Source organism: Nematocida minor (assembly GCF_024244105.1).
Source record: "Nematocida minor strain JUm1510 chromosome Unknown 7908, whole genome shotgun sequence".
In the NCBI taxonomy this organism is placed as follows: Eukaryota; Fungi; Microsporidia; genus Nematocida; species Nematocida minor.
Window position 1 is genome coordinate 126,765 of NW_026250398.1, and position 20,884 is coordinate 147,648.

The 20,884-nt window shown below is 41.8% G+C and overlaps 16 protein-coding genes across 16 annotated transcripts; 8 read left to right on the top strand and 8 right to left on the bottom strand.

The window, feature by feature from the left end:
- Positions 1-275: 275 nt before the first annotated feature.
- On the top strand, positions 276-1,691 carry NEMIN01_0762 (uncharacterized protein; the record flags this gene model as incomplete). The annotated part of the gene is made up of 1 exon (XM_051476704.1): positions 276-1,691. One exon carries the CDS (start codon positions 276-278, stop codon positions 1,689-1,691), a length of 1,416 nt encoding a protein of 471 aa, XP_051332664.1.
- Positions 1,692-2,433: 742 nt separating this feature from the next.
- NEMIN01_0763 (ATP-dependent RNA helicase DDX5/DBP2) lies at positions 2,434-3,966 on the bottom strand (the record flags this gene model as incomplete). Its single annotated transcript, XM_051476705.1, has 1 exon — positions 2,434-3,966. One exon carries the CDS (start codon positions 3,964-3,966, stop codon positions 2,434-2,436), a length of 1,533 nt encoding a protein of 510 aa, XP_051332665.1.
- Positions 3,967-4,527: 561 nt separating this feature from the next.
- NEMIN01_0764 (elongator complex protein 3) lies at positions 4,528-6,162 on the bottom strand (the record flags this gene model as incomplete). The annotated part of the gene is made up of 1 exon (XM_051476706.1): positions 4,528-6,162. One exon carries the CDS (start codon positions 6,160-6,162, stop codon positions 4,528-4,530), a length of 1,635 nt encoding a protein of 544 aa, XP_051332666.1.
- Positions 6,163-6,353: 191 nt separating this feature from the next.
- NEMIN01_0765 (uncharacterized protein) lies at positions 6,354-7,886 on the top strand (the record flags this gene model as incomplete). Its single annotated transcript, XM_051476707.1, has 1 exon — positions 6,354-7,886. One exon carries the CDS (start codon positions 6,354-6,356, stop codon positions 7,884-7,886), a length of 1,533 nt encoding a protein of 510 aa, XP_051332667.1.
- A 441-nt stretch (positions 7,887-8,327) lies between these two features.
- Positions 8,328-9,338, bottom strand: NEMIN01_0766 (cell division control protein 7; the record flags this gene model as incomplete). Its single annotated transcript, XM_051476708.1, has 1 exon — positions 8,328-9,338. One exon carries the CDS (start codon positions 9,336-9,338, stop codon positions 8,328-8,330), a length of 1,011 nt encoding a protein of 336 aa, XP_051332668.1.
- Positions 9,339-9,374: 36 nt separating this feature from the next.
- On the top strand, positions 9,375-9,806 carry NEMIN01_0767 (large subunit ribosomal protein L23e; the record flags this gene model as incomplete). The annotated part of the gene is made up of 1 exon (XM_051476709.1): positions 9,375-9,806. The coding sequence occupies one exon, from the start codon at positions 9,375-9,377 to the stop codon at positions 9,804-9,806; it is 432 nt and encodes a 143-aa protein (XP_051332669.1).
- Positions 9,807-10,262: 456 nt separating this feature from the next.
- On the top strand, positions 10,263-12,278 carry NEMIN01_0768 (chromosome transmission fidelity protein 1; the record flags this gene model as incomplete). The annotated part of the gene is made up of 1 exon (XM_051476710.1): positions 10,263-12,278. The coding sequence occupies one exon, from the start codon at positions 10,263-10,265 to the stop codon at positions 12,276-12,278; it is 2,016 nt and encodes a 671-aa protein (XP_051332670.1).
- A 271-nt stretch (positions 12,279-12,549) lies between these two features.
- On the bottom strand, positions 12,550-13,422 carry NEMIN01_0769 (uncharacterized protein; the record flags this gene model as incomplete). Its single annotated transcript, XM_051476711.1, has 1 exon — positions 12,550-13,422. One exon carries the CDS (start codon positions 13,420-13,422, stop codon positions 12,550-12,552), a length of 873 nt encoding a protein of 290 aa, XP_051332671.1.
- Positions 13,423-13,485: 63 nt separating this feature from the next.
- Positions 13,486-13,734, bottom strand: NEMIN01_0682 (uncharacterized protein; the record flags this gene model as incomplete). The annotated part of the gene is made up of 1 exon (XM_051476624.1): positions 13,486-13,734. The coding sequence occupies one exon, from the start codon at positions 13,732-13,734 to the stop codon at positions 13,486-13,488; it is 249 nt and encodes an 82-aa protein (XP_051332584.1).
- Positions 13,735-13,784: 50 nt separating this feature from the next.
- NEMIN01_0770 (cytoplasmic tRNA 2-thiolation protein 1) lies at positions 13,785-14,696 on the top strand (the record flags this gene model as incomplete). Its single annotated transcript, XM_051476712.1, has 1 exon — positions 13,785-14,696. One exon carries the CDS (start codon positions 13,785-13,787, stop codon positions 14,694-14,696), a length of 912 nt encoding a protein of 303 aa, XP_051332672.1.
- Positions 14,697-14,859: 163 nt separating this feature from the next.
- NEMIN01_0771 (translation initiation factor 4E) lies at positions 14,860-15,495 on the bottom strand (the record flags this gene model as incomplete). Its single annotated transcript, XM_051476713.1, has 1 exon — positions 14,860-15,495. The coding sequence occupies one exon, from the start codon at positions 15,493-15,495 to the stop codon at positions 14,860-14,862; it is 636 nt and encodes a 211-aa protein (XP_051332673.1).
- A 76-nt stretch (positions 15,496-15,571) lies between these two features.
- NEMIN01_0772 (uncharacterized protein) lies at positions 15,572-16,858 on the bottom strand (the record flags this gene model as incomplete). The annotated part of the gene is made up of 1 exon (XM_051476714.1): positions 15,572-16,858. The coding sequence occupies one exon, from the start codon at positions 16,856-16,858 to the stop codon at positions 15,572-15,574; it is 1,287 nt and encodes a 428-aa protein (XP_051332674.1).
- A 19-nt stretch (positions 16,859-16,877) lies between these two features.
- On the top strand, positions 16,878-17,795 carry NEMIN01_0773 (endonuclease III; the record flags this gene model as incomplete). The annotated part of the gene is made up of 1 exon (XM_051476715.1): positions 16,878-17,795. The coding sequence occupies one exon, from the start codon at positions 16,878-16,880 to the stop codon at positions 17,793-17,795; it is 918 nt and encodes a 305-aa protein (XP_051332675.1).
- A 91-nt stretch (positions 17,796-17,886) lies between these two features.
- NEMIN01_0774 (L-threonylcarbamoyladenylate synthase) lies at positions 17,887-18,882 on the top strand (the record flags this gene model as incomplete). The annotated part of the gene is made up of 1 exon (XM_051476716.1): positions 17,887-18,882. The coding sequence occupies one exon, from the start codon at positions 17,887-17,889 to the stop codon at positions 18,880-18,882; it is 996 nt and encodes a 331-aa protein (XP_051332676.1).
- Positions 18,883-19,303: 421 nt separating this feature from the next.
- Positions 19,304-19,726, top strand: NEMIN01_0775 (uncharacterized protein; the record flags this gene model as incomplete). The annotated part of the gene is made up of 1 exon (XM_051476717.1): positions 19,304-19,726. One exon carries the CDS (start codon positions 19,304-19,306, stop codon positions 19,724-19,726), a length of 423 nt encoding a protein of 140 aa, XP_051332677.1.
- Positions 19,727-19,790: 64 nt separating this feature from the next.
- NEMIN01_0776 (choline/ethanolamine kinase) lies at positions 19,791-20,810 on the bottom strand (the record flags this gene model as incomplete). Its single annotated transcript, XM_051476718.1, has 1 exon — positions 19,791-20,810. The coding sequence occupies one exon, from the start codon at positions 20,808-20,810 to the stop codon at positions 19,791-19,793; it is 1,020 nt and encodes a 339-aa protein (XP_051332678.1).
- Between the last annotated feature and the right edge of the window lie 74 nt (positions 20,811-20,884).

The following is a 20,884-nucleotide window of genomic DNA, read 5'->3' on the forward strand; positions in this document are numbered from 1 at the left end:
GTTGTTCTTCGAATATCCGAGTTTTTTAAAGTACATCAAAGATTTGTCAATCATTAGTGTTTTATAGCACTTGTATTGGAACATTAAAGAAATCAGATAGCTTACTGTTTCTTGGATGAACATCTTGGCAGAAACTGCATAAATCTGTAGTCCAATAATATGCACCAATTAATTCAGTTCTTTAGTGATTGAGTAGTTGTAACTGCTACTGATTGATCAATAAAATTTATTAATTCTATAAATTTTATAAATTTAGTATTTTTACGGGGGCTATAATGAATAACAAAGTAGAACTAAAAATAAAGGTATACTTAGATCAAATGATGCAACAGTTTATAGAGGCTCGAAAGAATAATAATGATGAAAAGTTAACAGACGAGAATGTTCTAGAGAGTATCTTTGATAGATTTATAATCATACAAGAAGATGCCAATGACAAAGAAAGTGCACAGTATGCTCTGAATATATTTAAAAAACTCATTTACATAAATTCACTAAGTAATCCCACTTGTGATAGTAAAAAGTTTTTGAATGGGCTGGGAGAGACATTATTTACTGAAGAAAACAAAGCTAAGTTTTACATAACAAAACTAGTGAATGAAGGAATACAACACATGGCAACTGTTGCACCACAATATAAGATTAATGGAGCCAACTGTATAGAAGGAGTAAAAGAGCTTACTGAATATACAATTTCAAGTTTTTTCAGACTGAATTCTATTCATAGTCATACAATAACGCTTAAAAGGAGTACAGATAATCCTAATTTAGATCAAATGCTGAAGGAGCATTCTGATTATTTAGATGGGCTTGCAGATTATATTTCATATGAGAAACTATTTGACTCTGCAGAAAAGCTTCAGGCGATTAAAGAAAATTATTCAGGTGATTTGTACACTTTAGAACAGCTGTATACTAGAAGAATAGACAATGTATGTCTTATGGAGCACGGATTAAAGCTGTGCAGGGACATGGAAAGAGGAATTAGAGATGATTTTATAGAAGAAGAACTAAAGCTGATTGCATCTGTTGTAGCACATGCTAAAGAAATTAAAAAAGAAAGAGATGCATTTTACGAGATATTAGGAACACTGTGGTGCATGACAAACAATAGCATCTCAATAGAAAAGGTAAATACTGATGGATCAAATGTGCTAGATATAGATGACAGTTTAGAAGGCTTTATGGACTATCAAAAAAATCTAAGTCTAGTTATAGATGGTAAAATAAATGAATTAAGAGAAGAGAACCCGAAAATTACCAATAGTATAATAGAAATATACAAAAAGCACGAGAACTGTTTACAAAGCTCTTTTTCCAATGAAAGAGAGTTTTATGTAGCAAAACAAAAGCTTGAAAATGCCCATAAAGCGGAAATAGATAGGCAGAAGTTGTTAATCAGAAAAATAGACGAATTAAGACAAGAGAGGTCTAAACTACGCGCAAGTAGTTTAAAATACATATATATGCAGATATATCCATATCAAAGAGATTACATAATAGAAAAAATAGAAGAGCATGCAGAATTGCAGAATATGCAAACAAAAGTCAGAAAAACTTTCACTAAGAAAAAGCTTATGTACTATACACTTGTCTTTGTGTTCTCTATTATTATTGGTAGTTGCATCTCATTGTTGCTAAGGTCTCTAATCCGCCAGTTTTTATCTGGTAGATACAGTCAAACAGTATGAAAGAAAAAGATGTATTTGAGAGAAGGTGAATCATTTACGCCAATACAACCAGCTAGCCATGCAAACTACAACACATGATATACTAAAGGAGACTAAACTTTCTACACCTAGAAATGTGCAATAATCAAATTATGGCTATCTATTGCTACTACTATGAGGAATCTTCAAATAGGCTCAACTTCTGATAAATGAATAAATGCATTAGCAAATCTCACAATAAACCTAGAACTTTTTAAATCCTTTATATTGCAGAAAAGATAAAAAAGAAGCATTAGAGACTAAGCCACTGCCGCAGACCTATTCAAAAGAGCAGCAAAATGCAAGAGAAATACACAAAGCATGAGAACTGAAAAGATAAAAATAAAAATAAAAGAGCTTAAAAAAGAAGTCTACGCAGACAGATGATAAACAAACACGCTAGCCTTCTAGCCGTGCCAATTGCTATTAATAATCTCCAATCCATTACCAATACCAACTGTATCCTCAGCAGGCCACCATGCAGCCTCAATGATTACCATGTCTTCATCTCCTTTCTTCTTTTTCATCGCAAGAACAAACATGCAGCAGAGACCACGGCAAGCCAGCAACCGAGCTGCAGGCTCATGCCGGTGTGTGGGCTCTTCCGCCAACGAGTAAATAAGTTAAGTCTCTTTATTGCGCTAGTGCTAACGCCAGATAAGAGGTAAGAGCTTGCTAGTAGCTGCAAATACTAAGAGTATTCATCGCAGCAATCACCGTGCGCCTACCATCTTCTTCCGCCTCGGGATGATCCGCCGTTTCCTCCGAATCTTCTATTTCCTCCGCCGTAGCTGCTTCCTCCGCTGCTCCCTCCGCGGGCTGCAATGGCGCTGAGCTCTGAGGGTATCTCCTGGTTGGAGTCTCTCAGGATCTCCATGTACTTCCGTGCGTTAGCCCTGTCGTCCTTGGGCGAGAAGAAGGTAAGGGAAAGACCCTTCTCTGAGTTTCCTCTGGCTGTTCTTCCTATTCTGTGGATGTAGTCTTCGCAGTTAGTGGGGAAGTCGTAGTTGATCACAGCCTTAACGTCCTTCACGTCAAGTCCTCTGGCAGCCACATCTGTTGCTACGAGGATGCTTCTCTTCCCTGCCTTGAAGTCCTGGATGATTCTGTCTCTCTGGTTCTGTGCCTTGTCTCCGTGGAGGGCCTCTGCGGGCCACCCGTACTCCTGCATCTTGTCCACGAGGTCATCGCATCTTCTCTTCTGGTTGCAGAAAATGATGATCTTTGGGTTCTGCTTCTCGTCCCCTGCGACCTCTGTGAGCACGTCTGAGAGCACCTTGTCTTTCTCCCAGTGGTCCACGATGTGTGTCTTCTGCGTGATCTTGATGTTAGCCACGAGCTCTGCAGATCCGATCTTCACCTGGATGTAGTCTGTCATGTAGTTTCTTGCCAGCGACTTAACCTCTTTGGGCCATGTGGCGCTCCACATGAGTGTCTGTCTGTTGGGGTTTGTCTCTGGGATGATTCTCTTGAGCTGTGGCTCGAATCCCATGTCCAGCATTCTGTCTGCCTCGTCAAGGACAAGGAACGAGACTCTGCTCATGAACACGGCCTTCTGGTCGTACAGATCGATGAGACGCCCTGGGGTGGCGATGAGAATCTCTGCTCCTCTTCTGATGGCGCCCTTCTGTGGCCCAGAGGGGACTCCTCCGTATACAGACACGGTTCTAAGCCCGAAGAACTTGGCGTATTTGCACGCCTCCTCTTCTATCTGCGATACGAGCTCTCTTGTGGGGGCAAGGACCAAAACGATGGGGCCATCGCCTGGCCTGAGGGCCTTCTGTGCCTTTGCGTGGATCATCGCAGGGAGAATGAAGGAAAGGGTCTTTCCAGACCCGGTGTTTGCCACTCCCACCATGTCTCTTCCGCTCAGAGCCATGGGCCATCCCTGTGCCTGGATGGGGGTGGGTGCTGTGTATCCTGCGCTCTTGAACTCCTTCAGAATGCTTGCAGGGAATCCAAAGTGCTCAAAGTTCATGCATGGCTTTGGGATGTTGTCTCCTGTGATGGTCATCTCTGCGTCCTGTCTCAGCGCATCTACCTCCTCCTGTGTGAGCTTGGACTGCTCTGCGTGCTCTACGTAGAACTCTTTGTCAAACTCCACTGGACCGTTGTCCTTTACTGTCTCTCCAAAGCCGCCTCTTCGCATTCCGCCCTGTCCGCCGAATCTTCCGTTTTCTTTTCTATCACCTGATGAGAAATCTCTTCTTTTGGAGTCGCCTCCAAATCTGCTTCCTCCTCCGTAACTGTTACCCATTGTTAGAAAAAATAAAAAATTTTTTATTAAATAGCTGCAGAAAATATTTTATTGCTTTTTCTCTAACTGCGCTCCTCGTATTGCCGGTACTTTCTGTTTTCAAGTTTTAAGTTCTTCTGGAAATTGTTTTTATTTTTCTGGGAACGGGCAACAGCCTAAGCATTCACTCATCTACCTACTGCAGTATTTACTGCCTGTGAAACTCTTGTAGATAAGGTATTGAAGATAGTTCCAGAACATCTATATCTTCCTATGGTTTGAGCAAGGTGTAAATAGGCTAGGTAAAAGTGTGGCTAAATTAAATATCTGTCACTTGGATAGAGCCTCTAGAACACTACCACAAGTCTAGTACAGCTTTTTACACTCTCCAGTTCTTCACATAAAAACTTTTGCCCAATTGATAATAGTAGTGGAGTCTTGCTAAGCCAATGGAGCATCCTGTACTACGCAGATAAAATAAGTTCAGTACTTTTCTATTGCTAATCCTCTACTATTTGAGTCTTAATGCTATCTCCAAGGTAGCACAGATCAACTACCACAGCCATCATAAATACTGTAATACTACAAATACTTGGACATATACACACCATCTATTTCGTATCCTAGCTTTCTGTAGTAATTTCTCGTCCCAATCCCTGAGATTATTGCCAGCTTGGAAGAGTTGTGCTCTTCTCTTGCTATTCTCTCAGCCTCCTCCACGAGAAGCCTGCCATATCCCTGGTGCTGGAACTTCGTGAAGTCTTTTCCCTTCACTGGAACCACGCTCCCGTATACGTGCAGCTCTCTCACTATCGACACGCTTCCCTCTGTGAGCTCTGGCCGGAAGGTAGAGGGCCCGCACCTTCTCAGCCTCAACAACCCCACAAGGATATCCTTTGCCACATCTTCATACGATAAAAATGTCTCCCACCCGTCACTTGCTGCGTAGTCTCTTCGGACGAGCTCAACCTTCTCTGGGAGCTCGTTTGTGTGTATGTTATTTATTCCCACCTCTCGTGTTCTTATGTCTCTGCACGAGAGCCCCTGCTCCTTCAGTCTGTCCAGCACTATTTCTCGTATGTTCCCGTGCTCCACCCCTGAGCTCACCAGAGTCATTGGGATGTCCCTCTGCACGCGGTATATGCGTATCCAAGGGGGGACCATGATGAATATCTGCGCCAGCAGGTCAATTAGCTCATTTGGCGAGTAGTTCGTGTACTTCCCGTTCTTCCAGAGCTCGTACAGCCCTGTGCCTCGGATCACAAGGGTGGGGTATATCTTCAGGCCGTCTGTTCGGAACCTTGGGTTGGAGAAGAACTCGTGGAACTGCAGGATGTCTCTCTCCATGTCTACATTCGGCAGATTAGGCATCATGTGCGTAACTATCTTGTACCCCGTGTCTTTAGTGAGCTTAAAAGACTCACACACATCGCGCACAGAGTGTCCTCTGTTTGTGTCCACTGCAACATCCTCAAAGACACTCTGCACGCCAATCTCCAATCGAGTGCACCCGTACGACAGAAGATCATTCAAATGTCTCTCCATGCAGAAGTCAGGGCGTGTTTCTATGGTTATGCCTACACACTTTGACGTGCTTCTTTCACTGAAGAAAATAGCCTCTTCCAGAGTGTTTGATTCTCTTCTTGTGAGGGCATCATGCAGCTTCATCACAAACCATCTTCTGTACGCTCTATCCAGGGACATAAAAGTGCCTCCCATGATAATGTACTCTACCTTATCCACACTGTGCCCGAGCATAGAGAGCTGCTTGATTCTATCTGCGCTCTGTCTGTACGGATCGTATCTCCCTCTGATGGCGCGCATGCTCGTTGGCTCGTATCCCGTGTACGACTGTGTGCTGTACTCAAAATCAGAGTCAGGGCCTCCGGGACAGTACACACAGATGTTTCCCGTGATTGCAATGTGCGGGCACCTGTGGGGCTTTGCCATCACTGCGACCACTGCAACTCCTGAGGCTGTTCGCACAGGCTTCACGCGGAGCCTTGAAATAACCGCTGAGTCTTCTTCAGAGACGGTGGAGAGTATCTGCGAGAGCTTTGGGGTGTCTTTTAGGCCGTGCTTCTTGGCCATCTTTTGGACTATGTCTTTTATTTTTATTTTGTTCTCTGTGTCGCTCTTGATGATTGAAACTATCTCCGCACAGGCTGCATGCAGGCCAGCTGAAGAATTCTTTCCACACGTTAGTTCTAGTGCCATAAAAATTTTATGCGTGCTCATTAAATAGCCCGCAGATAGAAATAGGAAATACGTCTATTCTTGAACAGCTGCCTTATATGGTAAATAGTACAGCTGTTCTAGAGCAGACTAAGGGTATTTTCTGTGGATATTGCGCATATTCTCTGAGTCTAATCTTGCCAACTATTTATTTATTTTTATTTTTACTGTACATGTTTAAGTCAGAGTGGCTTAGTCGCAAATTAGCAGACGGTTTGAACGCGTGTCTTACAGATATGCCAGCTGCTGATAATAATGCAGTGTTTGGGGCAATAACTGCTTATTTTTTCGGTCTGATCAATCCGCATTTCTCCAACAGATTTTTCATTCGCGAGGTATTCAATATGGTGATGGGAGTGGTTGTTCTTTCGTCTATATACAATATGCACAACTTCCTGCTGATTCTCTCGGGCGCTCCTCTGAATTTGGTCCTGTCTTATGTCCCTGCAAAAAATAAGAAAACTCGGACAAAGATGTTCCTGATTTTTAATCTACTATATGTGCTGGTAGCATATGCCGTATACGACACCAAAGACACAAACCCGTTCCTGACAATATCTGCCTTTTTTATGAAGTATATATACATTAGCATGGAGTATGTGCCCAGGAGCAACGGATTTATGGGGTACTTTGGATACATCTTCTTTGTTCCAGGGATAAGATACGGTCCTGTGATGTCGTACAGTGCCTACGACAGATGGCTCAATGCAGGGTATATGTACCTAGCAGAAACATGCGAAAAAAAAGAGATAACAGAGTTTATCGGGAACACAACAGATCCAAAGACAATAGAAGACAGAAAAGAAGACTTTGTCATGCATAGGTACAGCAAGCTAATAACAAATTCTGTTGGGAACTTTGTTTCTTCCATTGCCTTCATCATTGCCTACAGACAGGTAGAGAGTGTGTTTATGAATGCCAGCAGAGCACTAACAGGCCAGATGGGATACTCTTTTGAGCTCCCCATCTTTTACATGTACAGACTGTTCTACATTGGTGCTCTGTGGGCATCAGAGCAGGCTGTATATCAGATTGGGTTTATAGACAATATGAAGAACGTGAAGATAAGCCCTTTCCTGGCCTTCTGGAAGAACCAAGACCTCTTTGGGCGGTGGAACATACAGGGCCACAAGTTCATGCACAGATTAGTCAGTTACCTATCGGAGAAAGACAAGAAACATGATGGAAAAGAGACTAAAGAAGAGAAAAAAGCAGAAAATGATCTTTCTCAAAAGCCGTTTGACCTAAAAGAGCACATAAAAATATCACTGCTCTCGTACACCCATCTGCTCTTCTTCCCTGCGCACTTTGGATCGGTGTTTCTGTCTTTAGTCCTGGTGTTTATTATGGGATTCGTTAAAGAAATGCCCGTGGCCATGGGCAGTAATGAAACGTACAGATTCATAGAGCTTTTGGGCGTATGGATTGGCCGATTGTTTGTTTTTTCGTACTTTTTGCTGCCTGCTGTGTCCTCACCCCGAGAGACGCTTTGGATTTGGAGGAAAGCCCTTGCCTATGGACACTTTGCGTGTGTTTCTGGGATTGTTGAGAAAGTGCTAGAGGAGAAAAACAGAAGCTTGCAGGATTCAGAGATAAAGGTCGTTCCAGCAGAAGAAATATCCTCAACCAAAGAAAAAACAGAGAAAAAAAAGGATACAAGAAAAACAGTAGAGAAAACCACTGAAAAAGCTGAAACTAGTGCATAATAAAACGATGCACACTAATGCGCATAATGAGTAGGATAGTCTCTGAGAAGTAGCTCTAGGAGTAAAAACAACTTAAATCCCAAAATGGAAGTTGAAAAGTAGAGTAGTCTTTGCTGTCTTTTATTCCAATCAATAAATCAATCTTTATCTTTATCTAGTATTTTCTACTGTATGCAAATATCTGTACTTTCATTCTTTGCTTTTTTTAAATAATTCTTTGCTCTGCTAAAAGAAAATGTACATAATCTTACTACTCGCAAAATTAAAACACAAATAGTAGAAAAATAAAATGAATACATTTTAAAAGCAAATAAAATACTTTTATTGGATATTTACGCTCTTTAAGAGAAATGGATAAGATGCTCTGAATCTTACTGGATGGAGAGAGTGAAAACAGAGACAGTTATCTAAGCAATTGATATCGATCACTCTCTACGCCTGCTAATCACTAAAGAACCTGTGGCGCAGTGCTTCGTCTGCACTGATCCTCTCGGATGCCTTCAACAGAAGCATCTTTTCCAGCAGATCAAATACAGAGCTAGGGAGCTGGTGCTTCCCTGGATTTGCTATCTCTACTACCTTTTCGAATGGCACTTTGGGATGCATGCATGCCTCTATGTTGCTCTTCCACACTCTTTTGTAGTGCTTGGCAGCTTTTCTCATTTCGTCATCTCCAAAAAGAGTGCCCAGCTCCACCATTGTGTTAATGTCATCTTTGGACGTAAAAAAAGGATACTTTCTGCAGAGGAGAGAAAGAAGGATAACGCCAGCACTCCATATGTCAATTGCAGTGGTCTGTGACTCAACGCGAAAGAGAACCTCAGGAGCCTTGAACCCCCGTGTGCCTGATCTAGAAGCTGACATAGATGGCCGCGAGTCTCTGATCAAGTACCCGGGTGCTCTGGAGGCAATGGGCTTGCTGCTTCTACTCGCTGAGTGCGAGCTGAAAAAGAATCTTCTTCTTTTTTCTTTTACCTCTTCCTCTGTTTTCTCTTCGAGCTTTTGCGATAGCCCAAAGTCTATCAAGTATCCTGCTTTTGTTTCCAAGTTGTACAGAAAGTTGCTTGGCTTGATATCTCGGTGTATGATGCCCTGGGAGTGGACACCCTGCAGGGCTGTGAGCAGGCCGTACATGTAGTGCTTTATGTCCGATAGCGTGGCTCTTTCCACGATCTCCTTAAACTCGTTCATTTTTACGTACGGAAAAACGATAAAAACATCTGCATCTTCTCGCACTATCTCCACTATTTCGATGATGTTTTTCATTCCCTGCACAGACATAAGAAATTTCAGCTCATTTGCGATTCTTGTCGGGGAAGTTGTTCGAGTGACTTTTTTAATAGCCAGTTTCCTGCACGCATCTCTGTCTTCTGCGAGGAATACGGTGCTAAAAGAGCCTTCTCCTATTTTCTCGATGACTTTGAAGTCTTTACAAAAAATTGTCTCGTCCATTTTTCTTTTCTTTTTTCATGCCCCCAGTAATAATAAATGGTCGGAAAGAACGAAAAATCTGGATTAAAGAGAATTTCAAACAGATACAAGATGACCGCCGGAGTGCAGGTTGGTTCCGTTATCAACTGTGCAGACAATGGAGGAGCAAAAGTAGTAAAAATCATTGCCGTTAAAGGAAACAGGTCTAGATTGAACAGACTTCCATTCGCAGCCCCAGGAGATGTCATCGTTACGTCGGTTAAGAAGGGTAAGCCAGACATGAGAAAGAAGGTGGTGCCAGCTGTGCTCATCAGACAGAGAAAATCATGGAGAAGAAAGGACGGAGTGTTTATCTCGTTTGAAGACAACGCAGCTGTGGTCATTACAGCAAAGGGAGAAATAAAGGGAACAGCCATCTCCGGCCCAGTTGCAAAAGAGTGCGCAGAGCTATGGCCAAAGATCTCATCTATGGCATCATGCATTAAATAAATATATCTCTTATAGGAAATTACAGCTGTCCGTTATTTCAGTGATAAATGCTGCATGCAAATAATTTTCTTGTGGTCTACTTAGACAACTTCTAGTGACTTAGTAGCAGAGTATAGTACACTAGCAATGCCATAAGTTAAAAAAAATAAAAGAAAGTAATGAATGATGAGCAATTAATACATTCATTTATCCTGGTGTGTGGCTATTTATTTTGAGAGATCTTTGTGATCTCAGCGGTGTCTATGAATCTTTAACGTGTTTTATCTGGCAAGTGGGAGCAAGAAAGACCAGTAGATATCCATTGCCGAATTTGAACTTATTTGGAGACTTTCTGTTAGATCAAGATTTATCTATACTATGGTACAATAAGACATGCAATTCAAGAAACTAGCAGAGTATAAGCGTACAAGCAGAGTCTTCTGCAGCCATTAGGAACTAATTTTAATTTTCTCGTTTATGGATGGCAGTAAAAAGTGTGCAATGGAAAGTGCAAAAAAGCAGAAAATATCCGAAACAGACGAAGAGTGCGCAGAATTTATGAAAAAGTTCAACTTTAGCTTGTATGAAGGACAGAAGCAGTTTGTGAAAGACGCGGTCAGAATAATAAACAGAAATGGTCTTGCAGCTCTTGAAAGCCCAACTGGCACGGGAAAAACTCGCTCCATTCTTCTGGCCGCAATGTACTACACAAAAAACAGCTATTTTCTCCCAGAAGGCATATCCCAGGAGAACATGGCTCTACTGAGAGATCTGTACAGCAAAAGCACCAAGCACGTGGTCTATGCATGCCGAACACACAGCCAGCTTGAGCAGGTTATTTCAGAGCTGAAATATTTGAACAAAATGGGAAATATGAGCGTAAAAGGAGTGGTTCTTGGCTCAAGGAAACAAACATGCATCAATCCCAGAGTCAACACATCAAAAGACATAAACAATCTGTGCCGTCTCCTCGTTAAAGACAAAAAGTGTGTATATTACAACAATCTTAAAAAGCCAGTGGAGAGCAAAAAAACAGAAATATCGATAGAAAAAGCCGTAGCACTGGGAAAGGAGTGCGGTGTGTGTCCCTACTTCTACCTGAAGAAACAGGCAGCAAGTGCTTCTATTATCATTCTCCCGTACTCTCTACTGCTAAAACGAGACTTCTTCAAAGAGATAGGGATAAACAAGGCTGAAACTGTGCTGGTCATAGATGAAGCACATAATCTATACAATGCCGTGCTAGAAGAGTACACTGTGCAAATTCTGTATGCTGATGTGGAAAAGATGCTTCCTTTCTACAGGAGTTATATGGATAAGGCGAGCGGTTTGTTTAAAACTGAGCTGCTAGAACTGTACATGTTTATTGAAGGATTGTGTGGATACATTGAGAAAACAAAAAAGGAAATAGAAATAAGCTCAGAAAGTAAGAGCGTAAAAGAAAAAAGCAAAATACTCAATGTAAATAAATTTCTGCTAGAATGCGAGATAGATCACATCAATCTACTAGATACAGCAGAAACACTGAACAAATACACACTGGCCAGCCGCATATTCCCAATACGAAGTGAAAATGTGCAAAATGAAAATGAAGACACTCTCAACCGTATAGGGAAATTGTGCAAACTGTTGGGAGAGTGCGAGAGAAACAGCTACATTGTGATGGACGGAGCAGCAATTTCTTTCAAGAACATATACCCCGCAGAGTATCTGACATACCTAGAAGACATAAAGAGCATCATCACAGTTGGAGGGACGCTTTACCCTTGCACAGACATAAAGCTTTTGTTTGACAGAGAGGTAGTCCAAAAGTCCTATCCAGCGGTGTGCAAAAATATAAAAGTGGATATTTGCACAGACTATCTATTTACATACAGCGACAGAACAGAAAAACTTTTGCATGCATACGATCTGGCAAAAACATACCTCAAAAGCATATCCAATGGAGGCGTGCTAGTTTTTGTGCAGTCAAAAGACGCAATGTCAAGGCTAAAAGAAGAACTTAATAAAAGAGCAGAAAGAGAGGATGTGCCAACAGAAAGCGTGTTGTTTGAGGGTGATATGCCACTAGAACACTATAAAAAAGTCATAGACAGCGAAAGAAAAGCCATCATGTTCTGTGTCATGGGAGGTAATTTCAGCGAAGGAATCAACTTCGGAGACGATCTTTGTCGGATACTGATTGTGTGCGGAATTCCACTGCCAAAGCCAACGAATGAAACAGCGCTCATAGAAAAGCACAGAGGATCAGAGTACTACATTGAAAAGGGCATGCAAACAGTAAATCAGACCATAGGAAGAGCTGTCCGCAGCAAAAATGACTACAGCTATGTCGTATTGCTTGATAAAAGATTTGTAAAATACAAAACAAAACTGTCTCCATGGCTGCAGCCACACATAAACATTACAAACAGCAGAAATACCCTGGAAGACATACCTGCGCAGCTTAGAAGATGGAATCTAGAAAACAAAGAACAAAGATCCAGAGAGTAAGAGGCCAGTTAATAGATGTATTATATGATTGTTTAGTAATTTTTATCTTTCTTCCTATCTCCAAAATTTAATGAATTTTATTTTGTGCTAATTGCAGCGGTTTAATTAACTCTATCTACGAAAAGACTGAAAATACTTAGCTGCACAACTGGTGCTAGAACGCAGAGAAATGTAATATGGTTTATTCTAGTTAATCCAAGCCTTGTAGGCACTATCTATAGATAATAAAATAAATATGATTTTCCAATGATTAGTGATCTTTCTTTGCTCTCTAGTCATATGAAACATTTTCCTTGTCTTCTTCCAGAGAGCTGCTGATTGAGCTGTACCCAGTGCCCGAGGATTCTTCTTCATTGCCGCTGTCCTCGGTGTCTGAAGCTTTCTTTGTTGACCGTCTTCTGTTTTCCTCTTTCTTTCTTCTTACATTCTCCTCCTGCTGGGCTCTGCGCTGCTGCTTTTCTCTTGCTCTCTGCTTTATCACTCGCTCTCTTTCTCGCAGCTCCTCTGGGGTCTTTTCTATGTACCTGTGATACACCACATCGCCTGTGCATATTCCCCTTTCGATCTTCTGAAGCTCCAGGCTCATGGATGGCCCTATCTCTGTTAGAGACAGCTTTACCTGGTTTGCTGCTCCGGGCTTCTCTTCTTTTTTGATGAGATAGTTGGTGAACAGATAGTTGTTGTCGTACAGCTTTTTAACAACTATGGCTCTCGTTGTCAGATGCGACACCACTGCGTTTTTCTTTGTTTCTTCAATCAGCTCTGTGATGGGGTCTGTCTTGTCTATGTTGATTGGAATGATGAAATATCCGTTCATTCTTGTTCCTATGCCCAGAGAGCTCTTGAATATGTCCGCGCTGTACATGTACTTGTTGATCTTAAAGTAGAATGTCTTTCCGTTCTCCTCCTGCATAGATATGACTTTCAGATTGTTGTGCTCTTCTGATTGCGAAAATGCCCAAATGTGCGACGCAGAGAAGTGCTTAGCGAGCTGGACGTAGTCCTTTATCTTCCACTTTCTCTCCTCTTTCAGATTCTTGGAGACCCCTGGCTCAAAGCACGCCCTGCACTCTAGAACCAGCTTTGCGTAGGCTGGAGTTACTTGTCCGAACTTTATTACTATTTTATTTTCTCGTCTGGTCATTGCAAATTTTTTAAAAATAATTTAATTAGTACTTATTCGCAACGGCCGCTCAGTGCCACCTGTTCATATTAGGTAGAGAATAAGCATTATGAGAGTAATAGTCAGCGCAATGATAATTGTGTTTCGGCCGTCTTTGCGAATCTCCTTCATTGTCCGAAGAAGCTTTCCTGAGAGAATCTTGCTTTTCTGCTCAACCTTTTCTGTCTGCTGCTCGAGGCTGTCGAGATGTATGTTGTGCTGCTCGATCGCATAGTGCACCTTGTGTGCCTCTCTGGTGAGCATTTCTGTCTTCTTTTTTATTTCTTCTTGCATTTGTTTTTAAACACAAAAGCGTTTTATTAGTTTCAGAATGAAATTTTTTAATGAGCTGCAATGAATGCAAATTACGGCCCGCTGTAACTATCCGCCCATCCAACAAAATGAAGTTGTGCAAAGAGTGCTTTACATCTGCTATTGAGGAAGAGGTGCATTCCACCATTCAAAAAACACAGATGTTCAGCACGGTGAAGACTTTGGTAATTGGAGTCAGCGGAGGAAAAGACTCCACTGTTCTGGCGCATATCATTAATTTGCTAAATTCAAAATACAGATATGGATTAAATTTGAAGCTACTGTGCATCGACGAGGGAATATCAGGATACAGAGATAAGTCCATAGAGGTAGTCCATAGAAACGAAAAAGACCTATCTATCCCGCTGAAAATACTTAGCTACGAAGAGCTCTACGGACAGACAATGGACACAGTGGTGTCCAAAGTAGGAAGAAAGAGCAACTGCACGTACTGCGGTGTGTTCAGGAGAGGCGCACTGGAAGACGGCGCAAAGTTCCTCAAAGGAGAGATGATAGCAACAGGCCACAATGCAGATGACATCGCTGAAACAGTTCTTCTGAACTATTTCCGAGGAGACATGAATCGCCTCGTTAAATGCACGCATCCAATAACGGCAACAAGCAATCCCGATGTAATTCCCAGGTGCAAGCCACTCGCAGGGGTGTACGAGAAGGAGATAGTGATGTATGCATTCTACAACAAGCTGCCATACTTCTCCACCGAGTGCAAGTACTCCCCAGGCGCATTCAGAGGCTTTGCAAGATCTTACATCAAGGCGCTTGAAAAGATAAATTCCCAGGTGATTTTGAAAATAATCAAATCAGGAAACCACATCCAAAAGCCAGCATATTTTATGAAGAGCAAGCCTTGCATTGCATGCGGAAAGAACTGCTCCAGCACCGAAGGCACTTGTAAATCTTGCCTCCTCCTTAAGTCCTTATAACAATTACACTCTGCTACGAACAATTCGAATTTATTATCAGTAAATCAGTTATACCTAACATTTTTTAAGTTTAGTATTTTAACAACTGCGCTGCAATTATGTAGTCTAGCGCCAACAGCATCAAAAGTTTGGACAATCTATTGAATATTTATTTCAATTCGAATTATAACGAATAAACATCTGATGAAGAGTCTCTGGAGCCCTTGATGGCGCTCTCGTGTGCCTTGAAGTTCAGCTTTATGGAGTCTGATATCTCAGAGAATGACTTCCACAGCTCTCCTATTCTGGTTACCCGTCTGTCTTTAATACTGGTCCATATGCTTATTCTTGTGTAGTTCTTTCTTGGCGAGAGAACAGCCCCGCATATGACCCCGTTGAGCGAAGTGTCCACTGTGGCGTCTGATATGATGAAATCTTTTGTTATCCCATTGGAAGATCTCACAATAACAGACTCAGAAATGCAGAAAAGCAGGGTGTTCAGCCATATCTGCGAAGACGGCACTCCTGCAGGCAGCTCAAGGACCCACTTTCCGCCGTTTGCATTTCTTTTGTCCTCCCACATGGGAGCTATTCCGTTCCGGAAGAAGTGAATGTTCGAGCTTATGGGAAGAGAGGATACATCTCCAACCTCCTTCACAATGCTCCAAAAAGTTTCAACGTCTGGGGCTACTCCCAGCTTTTGCAAATTGTCGCTCCAGTTGTCTGCGTTCACATACTTCTTCTCTTGAAAGTCGTACCAGAAAGTCCAGTTTTCGTTTAATCTGTGCCGCGGAGTTTTAGTCTCAACTTCCATACTCATGCTGTGCAAATAAAAAGTTAAAATATTTAATAGGACAGTTTAGTTTTACATGTTTCATTATTTCAAAAATAATTTTCTATTTCTTGCATGGCGGAAGCTGCAAACACGCGTCAATCTCATCTATTTCTTTTAGCTTTAAGTCCAGCAGCTTTTGGAAAAGAAGACTGCCTATGGAGTTGTTCTCCTCTCTTACTTTTTTCAAGAGTTTTTCAAATCCATCTACTCGCTGATTCGCTCTTTCTGTTTTTGCAATCATCTTTTGCATTGTCTCTGCAGCTGCACCGAGTGCTTCCAGAGCCCAGGAAGAGTGCGCTCTCTCTTGAACATCTAGCAGAGACTTTATTTGTGTTTTTAGTTTTGTATTTTCGCTGCTCAAATGCCGAATCTGCGATATAAGCTTTTCTGTTGTCTTTTCGTCTGCTGTTGACTTTGGAGTTAGTTTTATCTTCTTTGCTGCTGATAGGAAATTGATTGTGCTTTTTGTTTCTGTCTGGTCTTCTGGCTCCACTGTTCCAATTATCGCAAGATTCGAGTCCTGGCTCAGCGAGTCTCGAAGGATAAAAGTCAGCTTTGAGTCTCTGTAGTTTATGTGTCTAGCTCTACTCTCTGAAGAAAGCGTGCTTATGATCCGGCTAAGGTATAGCAAACTTCTGTTTATATTGCTTGTCTCCAATGACTTATTTGACAGTTTCTGTTTTTTTACTGCATACTCGCTGCTATCACTCGCATTTTCAAGATCCATCTTTTCAGAGCCTGCTAGATCTACAAGGGTGATTTTTGACTCTATCATGAACCCTTCCATCTCTTTCACTATGCACATTGTGAAGATCATGTGGCTTCTGCTGCTTTTGCTGTTTATTCCGTTCGATCCAGTGCGCCTATTTTCAGATGCTTTCTCAAAGACCTGCATGGCATCCTGCTCGCTTTGGCACTCGACTGTTCTTACTCCATCTAGCACCACGCCGCTCTTCCCATCTCTGACGGTCAGTGCACTTTCTGATACTAGATCAAATATTTTTTCATTGTACACCTCCACAACAGATATGGAGAGCGAGCTTACCTTCTTATCAAAGACTTTTCTGATGCTTAGCGGTATGATGCCGGGATGTGCAGGAGTGCCCTCCATTGTGTATGTTTTTCCGCTTCCCGTCTGGCCGTATGTGAACACTGTCATGTTGTACCCATCCATGCACATATCAATCATAGGTGAGATGCTTTTGAAGACTGTTTCCTGCTCAAAACCGTAAAATATCCTGTCAAAGTCATACACGCCCGAAGTGTCCAGAACAGAATGGTCGGAAAAAGAAAAAACGCCGTCTCTTTTGTCGCCCTTCACTCTCAGAAATACTTTTACTCTATCCATATGGAAAAGTTTTAGAAAAATGAACAAGAATGACATTGCATTAAAATTGTACAATGAGTGGAAAGAGGAAAAAACATCAAAGAGTTTTCTCGACGAGCTGCCCATCGACATTTTAAGGATAGAAGTGCCCGAAGTGAAAAGGCTGTACATTCTCTTCTACTTTGCAATGTCCAAGAAAATGTATGCAAAGACCAGCTCAAAGTATCTGAAGTACTTGGAGGGCTTGAAAAGCTTTTCTGGGGAGAGCAAATACAAAAGCGAGTGGAGATGGCCTGTGACCGGTCTAGACCCTGTAGCAATAGCCAATGCATCGCCTCTGGAGATAAAAAAGTGTCTCAGAAACAAAGTGTCCCTTGCCACAGCAGCATCATTGAAAAAGCTGGGAATATACGTTACGGAAAACGGAGAAATACCAGAGAGATACGATGTCCTGACAACATTCGACTGCATAAGCACGAAAAACGCAAATCTCATTATGTACTACGCGTGGGCGCGCCTAGAAGACATTCCGATCTCAGAGTGCATGGTTCGCGTGCTGTTCAGGCTGGGATGGCTCTCCGATATAGGCATTGAGTCTATAGTAGATATAAAATACTACACAAGTGAAAGCTCACCTAAAAAAAGAATACTGAGAGATACCATCAAGAAAATGTTTGCATTTAACACATGGAAATATGCGAGCATGGGATTCAACAACCACGGGGAAAAAGTATGCAAGATAAAGCCGCTGTGCCAGCAGTGCAGTATTAACGAGATATGCCCCTCAAGAAGAGTAGACAGAGAAGTGCTCACATACATGGACACGCTGCAGAAACAGGGATACTTCCCCAAAGAAGAGTCCAAAAAAGAAGATCTGCAAGATGAAAGCAGTGAAAGCGATGAAAAAGAGCTGATGTCCTGCTCAGAGTCCAGAGAACAAGACCTTTCAGACATCTAAATCAGACCAATAGATAGAACAGTGAATAAATACTTAAACAGAACAAAACGAATATTTACTAATTTATTGCAGAGTTGAAGTAAAATTTTACATGCCAACAGAAATAGTAAAAGTTGAAGGCAATTTAAAAAAGATAAAAGAAGCATTTGATAGAGCACCCGTGCCCTTCCCCACCGAAACAGTGTACGGCCTCGGGGCAAGTGTGTGGAGAGAAGATCTGATAAAGAGGGTTTTTGAGATAAAGGGCAGGCCATCGGATAACCCGCTGATTGTGCACATTTCATCGCTGAACATGCTCAAAGAGTGCATTGAAGGAGAGATTCCTGAGATATACACAGAGCTGATGCATCTGTACTGGCCAGGGCCTCTGACTCTTCTATTTAAAAAGAGCAAAAAAATATCCAGAACAGTAACCGGTAACGGCGAATACGTGGCCATAAGAATGCCAAACCACAAAGATGCGCTTTTGGTGATAGACCACCTAGAATACCCAATAGTGGGGCCATCTGCGAATAAAAGCACAAGGCCCAGCCCAACAAGAGCTGAACACGTTTTAGAAGATCTAAATAACGAAGTTCCATTGATAATAGATGGAGGAGTGTGTGCCCAAGGGGTTGAGTCTACAGTCATAAATGGCCTGCACAGCCCTCCTCTGCTTCTACGGCCAGGCGTCATTTCTTTCGAAGAGATCAAAGAGCATCTTCCAACAATAAAGATGCTTTCTGAAGAAGACAAAGACCAAGGAAAGGCATCGCCTGGGACAAGATACAAGCACTACTCCCCTACAGCTGTGGTCACGATGGTGCAGGGAACAAAGAGTGATGTTCTGCAGAAGCTGAATGGCATTGCAGGAGAGAATGTGGGATTTATGCTGCCTGATGAATTTATAGAAGGACTGGCTGGTGCAGAAAAAAAGAATATTTACTCATTGGGAAATACTGCTAAAACAGCTGCACAAAGACTGTTTGATGGGCTTAGATACCTGGATAGACATGTACAAGAAATATATACGGTAGAGCTGGAAGCATCTCATGAGGGAAGGGCGGTAATGGACAGACTCAGCAGAGCAACCAGCAGATGGATGTAGAGCAGTTGAGCAGAGTGAAAATGTTTTTAACTGCTCTCACAAGCTAGTTAAAATTGCTTGTGCTGAAATTGAAAATAATCTGCCCAATTAACATTTCTGTCCATCGGTATTAGTAGATACGCTCATCTCTTTTCAAGACAGATACAATAAACATAAAGTAACTTAACACTCAATAAAAAGAGAATTTAGTACTGTTCTGCTGTGTTTTAATAAAAATTTGTAAAGTTGCCAATAAATAAAACACGTACACAAACTGTACACTATTGAAACAGAACAATAAAATATTTCAAGTAATAATAGGTTTGCAGAGAGCTAACAGTTTCTATCTGCAGCATATAACAGAGAAAGGGTGCTCAGTGTGGAGAGACACTGTCTGGTGTTCTTTTCCAATTTAGACTCTTGAGCTATATTTAAATTTAACATGAAAATATTTGCAAATCAGATGAACCACACAGTTACACTGCACTTTCCGTTCAGAATAGATGGATACGAGTACAAAGCAGAGATCCAAACGGCAATGATCAGAAAAGAAAACATTGTTACGTTCTCCTTGCCATTCAGCGCACTGGTGAGCGTCAATTCAGAAAAAGCATACACTGTTTTCTACAGCAAAATGGAAGAGAGCGAGGTATGCACAGTTTCAGTGGAGTTCAAAAGCATCAACGACGCGATGGCATTCTACGAAGCCCCCGCTGTCCACTTGAGCTACAAAGAGATCGAAGAGATCGAGTCACTTGACAAAAAGCTCGAAGAAGTCTCCGATCTTCTCGAGGAGACAGGAAGCTCCTGGAAAAAGCGAAGAAAGTGCTCAGAGCCCGATGACGACGGGTTCATAACAGTATAAATAAAATAGACACAAAATATTTTTGCATTGGCAGAGAGTGATTTACATTTATTATTAACACCAGCTATTTTCTATTCGCTATAAATCTGCGCAGCTCTTTCACATTGGTGGATGTAATGAAGTCGTCCTGCTGCAGATATCTAAGCCTGTTCATTGCAAATGCAAAATAGTCCAGAGAGGCTTGCTTCTTCTCTTTGACTAGCATTGCTATAGCCCATACAAACCAATAATAATGAGAAACTGATCTTACTTTTTCTATTTCTTTCAACACTTTATTAACTGGAGCCGAAATTCCCTGCTCTTTGAGGTACGCTTTCAGAAATATTTTTGCATACTCTGTGTGCAAGAAGTGTTTTTCTGCCAGCGGTGCTCCTCTTTGTCTGTAGTTTGTGCACGCTTCGTTGAAGAACCCGGCAATGTCAATGGATGGAATGTTGAGAGAAACATGCTCAAAGTCTATTATAACCACTTCGTTCGTAGGAAGGAGCAGAATATTGCCGAACTGCAGGTCGTTGTGGCACACCTTCAGCGAGTTTTTGAAGATGCTGTTACTGCACAGAGTTTCGATTTTCTTCTCTATCTTTTTGCATATTTCAAAGAATCTTATGCTGCTTATCTTGCTCGCCACCTTGTTCTTCTGGTCTTTAAGCAAATTTGCATAATAGACATTTGCCCCGGGTGGAGTCTTTGTGCTGTGCATTGCTGATAGCTGCTTTGCTATCCCTTTGAGCACCTCTGGATTTTTTAGAGAGCTTTTTGTCATCACCCTGTGCTCAATGTATTCGTCAATTCTGTACTTTGAAGTCTCAAAAAGGACTTTAGGTCTTTCAAAATGCTTTTGCCACTTTAGCTCAAACGAGTCCAATGTTATGTCTGATAAATACTCTTTGTACAGATAGCTGTTGTTTTCACTGGATACCTTGAACACAATATTGCTGTATCCCAGGCCCTGCCGCTCAGCACTCAGCTCAGACTCCGAGCATCCTAGATAGTGAGCAACTGCTTTGATGGCCCTTTTTGCCTTTCCTTTAGCCCCTGCAATCTTCATTTTTTTTATTATTATTGAATCACCTCCCTCTTTCATCCAATGTTTATAGTGCGAACAAAGTTATTTATCCAAAATTAAAGACAAAATCACTAAATTTATCTACTTTATTT